The 15,325-nt window shown below is 38.2% G+C and overlaps 1 protein-coding gene across 1 annotated transcript in view; it reads right to left on the reverse strand.

Annotated features, from left to right (window-relative positions):
* Positions 1-621: 621 nt before the first annotated feature.
* Positions 622-15,325, reverse strand: part of CDC42BPB (CDC42 binding protein kinase beta) — a 167,313-nt gene continuing 152,609 nt past the window's right edge. The window contains exons 31-37 of the mRNA XM_069103758.1: positions 8,548-8,645; positions 8,371-8,455; positions 8,046-8,163; positions 7,831-7,948; positions 5,402-5,507; positions 4,731-4,801; positions 622-2,312 (exon numbers count right to left, since the gene is read on the reverse strand). Of these exons, the coding sequence (XP_068959859.1) occupies positions 2,181-2,312; positions 4,731-4,801; positions 5,402-5,507; positions 7,831-7,948; positions 8,046-8,163; positions 8,371-8,455; positions 8,548-8,645 (728 nt within the window). The 3' untranslated portion in view covers positions 622-2,180. The remainder of the gene's footprint in view (positions 2,313-4,730; positions 4,802-5,401; positions 5,508-7,830; positions 7,949-8,045; positions 8,164-8,370; positions 8,456-8,547; positions 8,646-15,325) is intronic.

Below are 15,325 nucleotides of genomic sequence, written 5' to 3' on the forward strand. Positions count from 1 at the left end.
AGAAATTAATCAAAATAACAAAATCATGGATCCTTGAAATAAATTTTAAGTGTTTTGTAAACCTTAAAAGTGTATTAGAAACTAAAGGTAGGATTTTTCTTTTTTAGGAGGCACTTGTAGGAGGGGTGACTTTCCTGTTATTTTCAAAAACCAAAATCTCTATCTAGGATTCTGTTTAACTTTCCACCACAGTCAGATCTCTCATCTCTAGAACAGAACGGAGACTACCAGGTTCATCTTTTACCAAATATTTTAAAATAAGTAGCCAAATATTTCTTTACAAAGTAATGAATCTTCCAGTTCTCTGAAATGGGATTTTTTTTATATCTTACAATCTACAGTTTGGTTGCTTTCTTTGGAAAAACAAAAATCTCATGTCAGCTTCTTTATCATCAAAATGAGGATAATAGTATTTGCACTCCATACCTCAAAGAATTCTTGAAAGGGCAATACTTCTAAAATCTTAACTTTTTACAGAAACATGAAATATGCAGACCAGAATTTCTTGCAGGGTAAATTCATTAGGTAACTCAGATATGATAAACCTTGCAAACAGCAGAGGTGTGGTAAATGTCTGTTGAATTCATGCAGTAGGTTTTTATGCCAAGACAGACCACTATGAACTTTAAAACCTCCCTCTTCTGCTTTATTGACAAGTAAATTGTTCAAAAATGTTCTCACAGTTCAATAATTACAAAGACTCAGACTTACATTAAAAAAGTAAAAACCAGATTCCCCTCCCACCCCCCAAAGCAGTAGTGTCCAGCTCCAAAGGAGCCCCTTTATGGAGAATCTGAGGAGAGAGCCAGTACTGTCTGTCAGACACTTAATGTTACAGGACTAAATGTGGACTAGAACACTCAGTTTCAACTAAAAACAAGTGCACATCATAACAGAGTTTTGGGGGGGAGAAACCATTGATGTTGCATTATTATCCCATTAAAATAAAATCTTCAGTAAGTGACATCCAATTGTCATATTGGGGCAAAAGGCACACTAATGGGTCAATGAAAAACTGGACATGCCAGCTGTGGGATTAATTACAAGCTTTTAATGAGATGAGGTCACAAATATGGTCACTAAATGGAGAATATAAGGAAGTATGAGATTAAATAGCCACACAAAACACCACCACTGCACATGGGTCATAGGAAGTCTTTAGGAGGGTGCTGTGTGTTTTTCTACATGATCAATACTGGTTTAGTAATCATGGGGCCTCCATGCAGGTGAAAGATGATGAATGAGAAGAGTTGCTCTCTCATGTGACCCTTGTGAGGAATCAAGAACACAGATGTTTCATCTGTGGGTAGTCATACACACACATTCACAAACACATATGCATATGTGTGTGAGAGAATGCTACTCCTCCAAAAAAAAAAGAGGAAATGGGAAATAAAGGACAAAATTTTCACAACAGTATTTCTGATGTCTTAAAAGTCCTGATCAGTGCCATAATTGAGGATGAAATAAAAAGCAGTTAGTGGGGTAAAAAGGGGAAGGGGGAGATGTTACTGTCCTATATACATGACTAAAAAGTTGGTAGAAAGATGTTTCTGCAGCTGAATACATAATGGCTAAATGAGTCGAAAGGCCACAAATTAACCTCAGCTTTCTTTTGACTTCATGATTCTAGTGATGCTGGGAACAATGTACAGTTTCCTATTATTTTCCTAAAGTTTTAGGAAGAGTTACAGGAAAAAGGGAAAAGTATATTTATCTGAGAATGTAACAGGTCCTTTGTGTGTATTTCCTATGCCAACGTCCATATTTTGCCTAAAAGGATTTCCAGCTAGAGACATTACATCGTTCTATAGAAAAATAATATTGTCAATACTGTTTAGCATCCACACTACCAGTATTTTCCCCTCTATTTCTTTCTTGACAGAAGAGATTTATTGGTTTTCTTTAATGCTTATATGTAACAGATTTATATCACAGCTGTGCAGAAATGAATACATCTTAACTATCGCAACTGCCCAACGTTGCAAAAAAAAAAGTGATTATTATTGTAATAATAATTTGTTTTCATTTCCATTTTCTTATCTACAATCTGGATATTTATTTTCTTGTGCAACACTAGAGACTGAGTATCAGTCTTGGCATTCATGTGACACGCTTGCTCTGTCTGTTTCTGAACATGTGCTGCAGTGCTGGGAATGGGAAGCTGAAGCACTGGAGTGTTAGGCATCACAGGTTGATTGATCTAGTCCATCTAGTGTAAGTTGATTTCTGTGTGGAGAATTGGGGCTGGGGGGACCACTTGGATTGGAGCTGTTCGATGGAGTAGAATGTTTGGTGGAATCAGAATCCGGCTGTTAGAAAAAAGAAGAAATGATGATGAATATTCCCAAAGACAATCTTCCATGTTCTTATATATACAATGCCTTTTCCCAAAGAATTTCAAACTTTAGATCTCCAATTCTAGGCTAAATGGTGAACTCTGAACTTATCTAGCAAATGAGCATAGGAGCTCAAAGCTGTCACATTATGTGAACAGGACCCCAAAAGCTGAAAAGGCAGATAGTTTAAATTCTGGCCCTGCTGCTCCAGCAGTGGGGAGAGCTTGAGGTCTTGAGGTCACCTGTGTCATTGAAGGTCCTTGGGTGTGGCCTTTTGACTGAGTCTAGGTTCTACAGAACAAATCCTTTTATGAAGGGGATTTGTCCTGTGAGGATTCAAAGGGCTGCACTTGAGGACCTAGAAGGCCACATGTGGCCCTAGGCCACAGCTTCCTCACCCCGGGCTTAGATTGTGTGGAACGTGACTGTGGGGACATTATTTCATAGGAGATTGCAGGATTATGAGTTGGGAAAAAATCCTGAAGATCATCTAATTCAAACCCTTCATTTTATGGGTGTGGAAATTGCTTTGGGGAGCTCATACCAAGCTGGAGGCATGTTGAGAACTACTGGGGAATAAGGGAATAAATCACAGAGGAATAAGATGCCTCAGGGCACCTTATGCAGTAAAGTGGAGTGTGCTGGATATGAAGTCAGACCCAGGTCCCTGAGCTGTTGCTAAAGATCTCTGTGGCTTGGAGATGATTTAATCTTTCTGGGTACCCTGTAAAATGAAGGATTGGATTAGATGCTACTTAAGGTCCATCCAGTTTAAAATTCATGGCTTTATGATCTCTAACCAGCCCTAAGACCACATGACAATTAGTCACTAAAAATAATGGCTGAGTTCACATCCTACTAGCTGTAATGGGAATAGGAATTTGAAGATCTTCCTTGCCCCTTAATAGACCTAGGGGATAGTTTGAAGACCTTTCCTGCTTTGAAAGTAAACTCTGCCCCCTAATAGACTGAATGTAATCATGTGTTGCCTGTGGTGGGAGAAGTTTGCTGAAGCTGGTCAGAGCTAGCAAGACAGTGGGAGAGAGGAGGTTGAGGCAAGGAGCTAGAGAGGTTTGTGAGTAAATATTGATATTGCATTGGTTTGTGGGAAGGCTGAAGGATGCTGTGGCTCTCAGCGTTATTATGGCTTCTGAATATCTTTGGTACTATGACAGAATTGGCTTACTCATTTTGGGATTTGGTTTTCTGGTATCTAAATAAATGCTTTAGTTCTGTCCTCTATCTGTAGAGTTCGGTATATTTTGCAATCAAACGTCATGTGATGCTTATAGTCACGGTCTTTACTGTGATCATGGGTGCTGTAAATATCGCATTGGTGTTCCACTAGCCATGACAATTCGATGACTGATAGGATGGAAGAGGGGGGAAGTCTGCTTATAGGTATTTTAAGGAAAAAAAAATCACTATTTTGTTATTATTTTGTATAAAATTTTTTCCCATTGTGAAGGCAGGCAGGTTTCATAGCCATCTATCTCTCCCTTCCTCCTTCAATAATCAGAAACCTAGAAAATACTGAGAAATTTACTCCATAAGTACTTGTGACAAGCAACCCAGGCAGAATGAATGAGGTGCTTTTTATTCTCATCAGTTTAGTAAACTCACTGTTTCAAGGCTCACACCCATTTCTCTTCAAAAGAGACACTGAATCTGAGCAGCAACGGACCCCAACAAATCTAGGAACAAGCCTTTGTATTAACATCAGCCTCTGCTTGGAGATCTGACTTCACCTCCCAGTGCCCTAAGCAACTCTCTAAGGCTGAAAATTACAGGACAGTTGCCAATTTACATTGGTAGAAGGGATTTCTTCCCTGGAAATTCCCTATGCCAATGAATACACAGGTCTAGAATGTTACAAACCATTAATGCCCTGTAAAAAGTGGGAAGGTTTATGTGAAGTGATGAAAAACGAAAAAAAGTAGAAACAAAAGAATATACATATTTACTACACCCATGTAAAGACAAACATTAAACAGAAATACAATCTGTATTAAAACACATGACAACTTTGTTTCTGTTGTTAAAAATTAATATGCACAGCTTTTGTTTTTAATCAGTAAATAGTAAGAATATGGTTACACATACAAAAAGTTATATTCTCTTTCTATAATGTTTTGTTGAATCATTTTGTCACATATGTTTTTGTTTCTGCTTTTATCTGTTATTGTTCATATTTGAATGAACATAGCTGAAAATTAAAACAAAACTGATAAGCTTAACCTCCCTCCCAACATCTTTGCTACTACTTTGGGAAGGGGATAGGTGTAGGTGAGTAAACTTTTTGCTTGTGACCCAAGTGTCTGTCTTCTTAAGGAGTAACTCTTAGTATTTATGTAGTATGGAAAAGCTTTGGTTTGACAAGGCAAGTTTTACCTCTTTGTCAAAATCCTGGTCAGGATCAGACATACTTCTTAGAGGTATGGACACTCCTAGTTCACCTCCACCTATAGGAAAAGGAAAGTTTATAACTCAAGTAAAAATTTAAACATTACATTAAGCCCTCTGTATTTTCCTTGCCCCTTTTCTGCCACAGTACTCATAGACATCATAGGTAGTGCACAATTAATGTTTATTCATACAACCCACATTTATTTAAGTGCCTTAATAAGTCTGAAGACGTGACACACAACCACCTCAGCTTGGAGCATTTTCTCCGACTGTTGCTCATGGCTGGAATCATCTCTGCCTCCTGCCTTCCTTCAAATCCCAAGTAAATCTCACCTTCTAGAGGAAGCCTTTCCTGGACCCCTCGTGGTTCTAGTACCTTCCCTCTGTCAACGTTTCCCATTGGTCTGATTTACGCCGTGCTTGCTCGCTCTTTTCCCCACTACACGAAGCTCCTGGAGGGCAGGGACTGTCTTTTGCCCCTCTGCATTCCCAGGGCTTAGCATGATGCCTGGCACACAGTAAACACCTAATAAATTCTTACTGTTTGATTACTGTGCAATGCACTGTTGGAGATACAAAGGCAATAGATGGTTTCTGCCCTCAAGGAATCAAGTCTAATAGATAATTCCTAAAATTATCTGGATTGCAATTTGTACCTGAAGAGGGCCATGATACGTAGGTCTTACTTCTTGACTGTGGTTGCCGGGAGAGGTTGGCTGGGGAAGGGCCGGCCTTTTCTTCTTGTGAGGAAGGCAATACGCTCTGTATTTGAAAATGCAACATTAAAACAGATGTATAACCAAATGCCCACGCCAGTCATTATGGCCTGTTTAATGAAATAAGTATTGTGGGTCAGAGACAATAAATGACATAAAGGTCAATCTGGGAAAATGTTTAAGATTGTCTTTTTGCTAGGCAAACAAATAATTTCTAAGCTCCAAAAAAAATCAGAAGATGATTTTTGCAGCAGAAGAAGCTAAAGTAAACTACAAAATATTATGTAAATATATAGTTATCACCACCAGTGGCATCACATCTGGATACTACCTAAATCCTCAGGGTTTTGTGGTCAATCACCTCCAAGAGTGGTCACAAGGAAAGCATTTTATAAATCACAAAGCATCAAAAAAAATGGAAGCTAGTCATTCATAACCACCCAGTCTACATGTCTCTTGTTCATATCCTCCCATTAATCTTCCACAAGGGGTTCATGAAGAATGATGGAGCCCTTCCTATGCCTCATGATAGTATATGGATAGCAATGGGACACACTGGTTAGCTCTTGATCTCACTAGGTTGATAACTGATGGACACAGCATATAACTAGTTTTTTAATTACAGAAAATGCATGTGCTTTTATTAAAAGAAGGTAGTAAAAGGATACACCACTATCCCCTCCTGTTATTTAGGACTCGATATTTGGCACAAATTTTATTTTGCAAGTAAAAGTCAAGAGCTAAAAATCTAACAGTACAGATGTCCTGAACAAATTGGTTAACAACAGCATAATACTGTCCAGACTAGCTTCCACTTCCTCAACTACAAATCAGCTCTCAATCACTTTCATTCTGGCAGAAGCTACTCTCTTAATTGCTGGTTATAATATATCTTTCTCAGTCCTCATCCTTCTTGATCTCCCTTATAGGTTTTAGTTATTTCCCCTCTGACAAAAGTAAACTCCTTCTAAGGCCAAATAGTTTCATTTTTTAAATCTTTATATTCCTGGCACCAAGTTATAATTTTTCACTGAACTGGATAACCACCACCCCACCCCTCCTTCTTCTAGATACTCCTTTCCCTTTGGCTTTTGTAATGCTGCTTTCTCCTTGTTTTCTCTCTACCATTCTAACCACTTCTCAGGTTCTTTTTTTGGATCCTTAAATTATCTAATATCTACTTATCTATTTATATGCTGTATGCTTCAGGGCAGTAAGCTTCTTGAAAGCTACAATGCTCTAATTTGAGCTCAGTCTCTCTGGTGTCTACATAGCAGAGTGGTATGCTAGCAGAGCCAGTCTCAGAATCAGTAAGGCCAAGAATCAAATGCAGCCTCTGCCCCATCCTGGCTTTGGGACCTGGGCAAATCACTTAGCCTCTCAGTCCCTAAACAATTCTCCTAAGAATTTAAGATCTAGAGCAGCTGTTCCTCTGTAGTGGCAGAAGGAGTTTGCTCAGAAAGAGTTCCCTACACCAATGAAATCACAGGTTTAGATGCCCCCACCATCCCTTACCCTCTAAGACCCCCATACCAGTGCCTGGCCAAGCACCACACACACAGAAGGTATTTAGTAAACACTTGGGTCGAATGGTTTTCTTCCTCATTATTACTGAGACAGACACCTACACATTTTAAGTCTTTACATTTTTCAGTGCTTTCCTTTGAACAATGCTGGGAGTGGGCAGTTTGAGTATTATTCTCTCAGCTCTAAAGCCAAGGGGCTGGGCCTGGGAGGCAGTGGGCCTCACAGCTATCGAGGAGGAGAATCAGAACTTGCAGGCAGGTCCTGGCCCATGACCTGCCTCCTTTCATATAGCTCCAAGCCTGAAAAAGAGCCCAGGGTGCATCAGCTCAATTCTTAAGTGTTAATGTGTTAATGATTGTGCCTACTCTGGCCAGGGAAATATAAAAGAAGCAGGAAAAAGGAAACAGAGGGATGCCTTAAGCTGAAAAAGTGATAATTCTGGAGAAAGATTTTGGCAGAGAAAGTTTATGTGATAGGCATGCTTAAAGCTTGTCGGAGGTGGTATTAGAACAGACTGGTACAAAGAGGAGGGGGAGGGAAATTTAATTCTGCTATCTTCATCATAAGAAAAGATGTTTAGAAAGACAAGTATTTGCAAAATGTTTATAAGGCGGCTAACAGTGTGGACTGGATTATCTTTGCAGATGGCAGCCTTTCACTTTTCAGCCAGGTCCCCTTTTCCTTGAAGGAAAGGCTTCCTCAGAAGCCTCATGTGTAGCTTCCTCTGGCAAATGCTGGTCAGAAAAGCAGACACTGCAAGTGCAGAGAGATTATATTTTGTGGATGTAAGCTCCATTCCCATGCCTCATCCCCTGCTTATTGGGTAAATTTATTTAATTTACCAGAGGGAGATCCATGAGCACTTGCATTCCATCTCCTGGCCCCATATGAGCAACGTGGTTGAAATTGGTTGGGTTTGATATCATCTTTGATCTCAGTTCTGGGTCTCTAAGCATCTCTCTGGGGAAAAGAAAACATTTGGAAATTCATTCATATGCAAAAATACTCTTGGCTGTTACTATTAACCTAACCAAGCTCTAAGTGATTAAACTCTTACCGCCTCTGCTGTAATCTCTCTTCCTCAGGAACCTTAAAGACAAACCGCTTTTTACTTCTAGTTCGAAGCATTTGTTTTTTGCTGTTATCAGAAGTTTCTGGAACACTGAGTATAGCTCCTACATGAATAACAAATAACACCCAGTAATTATGGCTGTAGCCTATGTATTTGAAATATCATTTATTCTCAGAGATAGCAGCACAGCACAACTTTGAAGCACATGGATTTGCTGAATCTAGGTGAATGAAGACTGTTTGCTTATGACATATAATATATACATTTATCGAACAGAAAAATATTCTAAGCTTGTTCCTTTTCTGCCTACCTGAAAACTTGTTCTTGAAGTATATTAACCGTGGAGGTTCCCAGTTAAGGAGATTAAGCGTTCCTTCCATGTTAAGTGGTCTGATCTGGTTTGGAACAAAAAAGCAATTTTGATTAAAATGTATAATTTATAGAGCTCCTCTGTTACAACAAAATGACAAGGAATGGATTCCCTTACCTTCCTCAGGCCAATGGTCTGAACCCATTCCATAGTATGAACATCAAAAACATCAACTCCATATTCACTGTATACTGTGATGTAAGAAGAGCTACAAGCTGGTATAAACAGAACAAAAACCAAAATAATTAAGTGAAAAATTTAGATATTGTTAAAGCCTGACAAACTTTATAAAAGTGAATGGTAAAGGGCTGTGTGTGAACTATGAAGCTTCCAAAAGGTGACAACTCTACAACCAATTTGAAAAGCGTCATTGCTGTTTTTCAATTTTAAATTACTAAAACGCAAAACTGGCTCCATCTAAGGTAATAGGCTAAAAAACATTCCAAATTCCTATTCTAGATCTTTCCTTTCAAGTTCAAAAAAACATGTGCTGCAAATGCTCAGTTTCTTTGTAACTAAAGAAAAGTTGAACACATTTAAGGAAACATGATATTCTTTTTTTCAGAAATATTAATACAAAAGGCCCGTGGTAAAGTCACAATATGGAATTTGGATGAGTTCTGAAAAGCATAATTTTGTTAACAATATAGAAAATTAACTATATTGTTAACTGGTAATAGTAAGATGATTTGGGAGGGGCAGTGGTATAATATGTAAGAGAATCAACTATTTTCAATCATTTCAGAAGCAACTACTTTAATTAATAAACATTCTCTCCTTTATCCTGTAAACAGGTCTCTGAAGGCAACCTTACTAGTTTAATGTGAATATATCTGAAAGGAACAAAAGTGACTTTCACTAAACACAGATCTTATATTTCAGAGAGATCTTTCCTCTGTAACAAAAGTGTAGAGGAAAAGCAGTAGACAAGGAGCCAGAAGTCCAGGATTCTAAGCATTGGCTCTACCACTAAATAGCTTTGTGACCTTGAGTAAGTCCTTTCCCCTTTCTTGAGTCTCAGTTTCCACCTCTATAAAATAAAGGAAGACAGACTAGATCTCTAAGGTCTTGCAGTTTGACATTCTGTGATTCTAAGACACCAAATGCTTACTATTTTACTGCATAACACTGCAGAAGAGCTACACAGAAGTACAAAGATAATACTACAAAGTATTTAAGCCAGACCTAGTCTGCATACGAGAAAGGTCTCTCTCTCTCTCTCTCTCTCTCTCTCTCTCTCTCTCTCACACACACACACACACCTATTAGGATCAAGCCTTTTCTAAAAAAAGCAGTGGAAAAAGCATTAAATTAGAAGTCAGAAAGGAAGAGTCTTGTCTCTGCCATGAGCTAGCTGGAACTAGTTTTTCTCTCTGACCTCAAGGTTCCATTACTGTAAAATAGCTAGAATTTTTATAGCACTTTTACGTTTGAATTGAAAAGTGCTTGACAAGTATTATTTCATAATTTCTAAGTCCTCTTCCAATTTTTAAGAATGACTCATTACTTTATGGTAATTTCGAAAGGCAATTTTTTTTTTCTCCTGGAAAACGTTTTCTTGTAGGTGGAATGGGACACAGCTGGGCACAGTAAGTTAGATGATTCCAATTATGCTGGCAACATCTAAAGCATCGTAGTTTGGAGCAAGACGGACATAGGCCTCCTTGATCCGATGCTTGTTGGTCTTGACGTCCACAATGAAAACTAGGGTGTTGTCCTCAATCTTCTTCATAGCAGACTCAAAGGAAACTTAATGATGGCACAGTGATCAAGCTTGTTTCTCCAAGGGGCACATTTCCTAGGGTATATGGGCTGATTTTGAAGTCTTAGTGTCTTGGATCGCCAGAAGGTGGGAGATGTTTGCCTCTTCTTCTTTTTGTTGCTATGGACACCCTTCAGAACCGCCCTTCTTGGCCTTCAAAGCCTTGGACTTGGCTTCTGTCAGGGGTGGGGAGGGGGTGTGGGGGTGTACAACACAGAACAGCTTCCTTTTCCTTTGGCGCCATCTTGAGAGAAAAACTCAAAAGGCAATTCCAAATGTCTTTCTAATCATCAATACCAAAGGTGAGGTGCAGTTTGTGGTAGACAGACTTAGCACTGGTGTTAGCATTACTTTGAAAATATTCAGTGCTGGGGAATGTTGCAACTAGTTGTGAATGTTGTGTAGTTTTAACTTCCAGTCTCAGTCATTCTTCATCTTGAATTTAAAATTCACTTTGTTATATTTCAAGGGGAGATAGGTACCACTACCTTTTGTAGAATCTGAAGCAATTGTAGGAACAAAATCCTTTCCATCAAAATGTAATGTATTTGAGTGTAAACTCTCTTTAGAAAGATGACTTAGGTCATCTGCAAAAGTTCAAGAGCAACATTACAGGGGTGGCTAGGTGGGGCAGTGAACAGAGCACTGGCCCCTGGAGGCAGGAGGACCTGAGTTCAAATCTGGCCTCAGACACCTGACACACTTACTAGCAGTGTGGCCTTGGAAAACGCTTAACCTCAATTACCTTACCCCCCCCCCGCCAAAAAAAAAAAAAAAGTAACATTACTGGTAAGGGAATGACAGAATTTTAGAGTTAGAAGCCCCTATCTAAAAAGGACTCCTGACTACAACACACCTGGTAAGAGAGCCTTTGTCTGCATCCTCCAATGAGGGGAATATACACTAAAACTCCTGAAGCTGTCCATTCCACTTTTGTATAGTTCTATAATTGTTAGGGTATTTTCCCTTATATCACACCTAAAATGGCCCCAGAGTGCAGAAACAGGAGCAAATAGAACATGTCTCATTTTTTCTGCTATATTAATTACCCTTTCAAATGCTTGAAAGCAGCTAGTATGCCAGTTTCTTGCTCCACCATACTATCCCTCAACAAAAAAACCCAAACCAAATAAAACATTTCTCTCCTCAAGGTTAAACATCCTTAGTTCCTTCAACAGATCTTCATATGATATGGACTCAAGGCCACTCACCATCCTGGTTACCTTTATCTGAATGCTCTGCAGATGATCAATATCCTTTGTAAATTGTGGTGTCAAGGACTACATACAATATTCCAACTATGGTCTAGTAGAGAAAATGATCAGCTTCTTATTACTGGAAACTTTGCCTTTAAATGGAGTCCAGGACTTCATTAGCTTTCTGGGGGGCCATCATATGGCATTTCTGGCTTTTATTTATACACTAAAACTCTCATTTTTCCCCCAGACTAACTTGTTTAACTTTGCCTCTCTAATCTGGGTCTATAGAATTTATTTCTTGTTCCCAAGCTGAAGATTTTACATTAATTTTTTAAATTTATTTTTTACATTACATTTCATCTTATTGGATTCATCCCAATCTTCTAGATCTCTTCAGATCCTGACTTTCTCATCTAGTGAGTTGGCTGTGGCCCTCCTAGCTTAGTGGCATTTGCCAAGGGTTTTATTGAAATTACTGCAAAAAAACATTAAAGAACACAGGACCAAGCATAGATCCCTGGGGCACTCCACCGAAAATCTTTCAAGCTAACATCAAACCATTTCAACCTGTTCTAAAATTCAACTAGTCGGCTAGCCCATATCTCTCCATCTTTTCTACCAGAATAGTACATGGCACTTTAAAATACAGCATTCTCCAATCTCCTATTTTAGCGTCCTTGTCAAAAAGGGAAATTAATTTAGACCCAGAATGTAGGACTTGTTCTTAGGCACCACTTTTCATTTCTAGATGTTCACTAACCATCCCCTAAACAATTTTGTCTAGATTTAGCAAGAATCAAAGATAAGAGGTTGTTGCCTTTTACAGACTCCGTTCTCTTCCCTTTTTTGAAAACTGGGAAATTTGTCCTTCCTCCAAACATGTAATAACTTTCCCATTCTTTACAATCTTTCAAATATTACTAGTTCAGCAATCATATTAATTCCTTGAAAGGGTAAGACAGGGAACCAAGATCGTGAGGAAAAGGAAGCACTATAGCTAAGCTCTCCCAACCACCTTAAATTAGTTACTCAAATCAAATTCTACAAGCCCAGCCTAAGACAGGAGATCAGAAGGAGAGGTAGGTAACAGTAGGGTAGGGTGGGGACTGGAGCACACATGGTGGCAATACCAGCTGTAAGCCTTAGAAGTAGCTTCAGGAGTTCTTGGCCCTAAGACAGTAAGGAATTAGAAAACTGATAAGAAAGAGATTACAAGAAACCCCTGTGCTAGCACTAATCACAGGATTGGGCAATGCCTGGCAATTCCACTGCCCACTTTAGGTCACAGTTCCAGAGCAAGAGGAGTGGTTTCAGTCACAAAAGATCAGGGGTCTTTCCTGGGTAAGGACCAAAGAACAGATCAAGAAAGCATCACCCTAGATCACCACCTTAGAAACACTGAAAAAACTTCCAACTCCCAGAACTAGTTCTGAAAATAGCAGTGCAAAAAAACCTGAAGGTCAGGACATTGTGCTGCACCCCCAAACTCACCCTGGGAATTTTGTCCAATTTTAACATAAAATTCAAAGTCAAGAAATAGGCTGAATAAAATAAGCAAAAAAAAGAACCTGACCATAAAAAGCTACTATGATGAGAGGGGAGAGCAAGAACTAAAAGATGACAAAGATGTCACAACAGCTACAAGCAAAGCCTTAAAGAAAAATGTGAATTGGACAAAAGCCTAACAATTCCTGGAAGAGATAAAAGATTTTAAAAATCAAATTAGTGGTAGAAGAAAATCCTGGAAGCAAAATTAGGGCAACAAAAAAAAAATTATGAGAAGATGATTAATAGCTTGATTAAAAAGAGGCACCAGAAAATAACACCTTAAAAAAAAAACCAGAATTGGGCAAACGGTAAAAGAGGCACAAAATCTGACCAAAGAAAATAATTCCTTAAAAATTATAATCAGTCAAGTGGAATGGTAATCATTCCATAACTCCTGACATGACATCAAGAGTCAGTCAAAAGAATAGAAGTGTAAAATATTTCACTGGAAAAATAGCTGACCTGGAAAATAAATTGAGGAGAGATAAGTTAAGAATTATTAGATTACCTGAAAGCCATGGTCAAAGAAAAGAGTGGAGATATCATATTTCAAGAAATTATAAAAGAAAACTGTCCAGATATCTTAGAACCAGAGGGTAAAACAGAAATAGCAAGAATTTGCTGACCACCTCCTGAAAGAGATCCCAAAATAAAAACTCCCAGGAATATCACAGCCAAATTCCAGAGCTCCCAGGTTAGAGAGAAAATACCTCAAGCAGCCAGAAAGAAACCATTCAAATACCACAGAGCCACAGTCTGGATCACAGAAGATTTAGTAGCTTTCACATTAAAGGAGCAGAGGGCTTGCAATATGATATTCTGGAAGGCAAAGGAGCTAGGATTACAACCAAGAATAACTTACCCTGGAAAACGAAGTATAATCTTTCAGGGGGGGAAATGGACATTTAATGAAATAGAGGATGTTCAAGCATTCCTGAAGAAAAGATCAGAGATGAAGAGAAAATCCAACTTCCAAAGAGAAGACTCAAGAGAAGAATAAAAAAGTAAATATGAAAGAGAAATCATGAAGGACTCTATATGGTTGAACTGCTTACATTCCCATATGGAGAGGCAATGAATGATCATTATTAGAGCAGTCAGAAGTACTCTACATAGAGAGAGGACACATGAGGGAATTATGGATGGGTAAGAAAGAATGGGGATAATTATCTCACATGAAAGAGACACTCAAGGAAGAAATTTTACACTGGAGGGGAAAATGGTAGGGAGGTGGGCAATACTTGAACCTCATTTTCCTCTGAATTGGTTGAAAGAGGAAAAGAAAAAAATATGTGTGTGTGTGTGTTCTCTCTCTCTCTCTCTCTCTCATCTATCTTACCTGACAGGGAAGTATGAAGGTAATGAGATAAAGGTTGTACGGTTGTACAGGAGAGTTAAGAGAGAAGGAGGATTAAGAGATGCAGTGATAAGAAGCAAAACAGAATTTTGAGGAGGGACTGAGTAAAATGGAAGAAGGATAAGCAGAAGAAAATAGGATGGAGAGAAATGCACAGTTAATAATCATAATTATGAATGGGATAGCAGGATGGATTAGAAATCTGAATGCAACAATATACTGTTTCTAAGAAACACATCTGAAACAGAGAGATACACACAGAGGGGCTAGAGCAGAATCTACTATGCTTCATCAGAAATTTAAAAAAAGGCAAGTGTAGCAATTATGAATTTCAGAAAAGCAGAACTAAAAATAAACCTAATGAAAAGAGACAACTAGAAAAACTACATCTTACTAAAAGTACCATACACAATGAAATAATATCATTATTAAAAATATATCCCCCAAAAAGCATAGCATCCAAATTTTTAAAGGAAAAATTAGTTACAGTAGGAGGAAATAGTAAAACTCTACTAATATGGGATCTTATCTTTCCCCTCTCAGATACAAGATAACTTTAACCATAAAATAAATAAGAAATACTTTAAGGAGTTGAATAGAATTTTAGAAAAGTTAGATATGAGACATTTGGAGAAAAACTAAATGGGAATAGACAAGAATTTAATTTTTTCTCAGTTGTATGTAGCACTTTCACAAAAACTGACTGTATTAGGGCATAAAAACCTCACAAATAAATGTAGAAAAGGAGAAATATTAAATGAACCCTTTTCAGACCAGAATACAATAAAAACTGCATTCAATAAAGGGCTGTGAAAGCATAGATTAAAAATTAACGGAAAACTAAAAAATCCTAAAAAAAAAAAAAAAGAATGGGTCAAAGAACAAATCAGAGAAACAAACAAATAATTTCATCAAAGATGAGACAACAAAGCAAAATTTGTGGATGCAATCAAAACAGAATTTAGGGGAAAATTTATATCTCTAAATGCACTTATCAATAAAAAGAGAACAGATCAAGGAAGTGGGCAT

This window comes from Petaurus breviceps, unplaced genomic scaffold, assembly GCF_028583685.1.
Source record: "Petaurus breviceps papuanus isolate PSGF00001 unplaced genomic scaffold, PetGlider_PUasm1.0 64, whole genome shotgun sequence".
Lineage (NCBI taxonomy): Eukaryota > Metazoa > Chordata > Mammalia > Diprotodontia > Petauridae > Petaurus > Petaurus breviceps.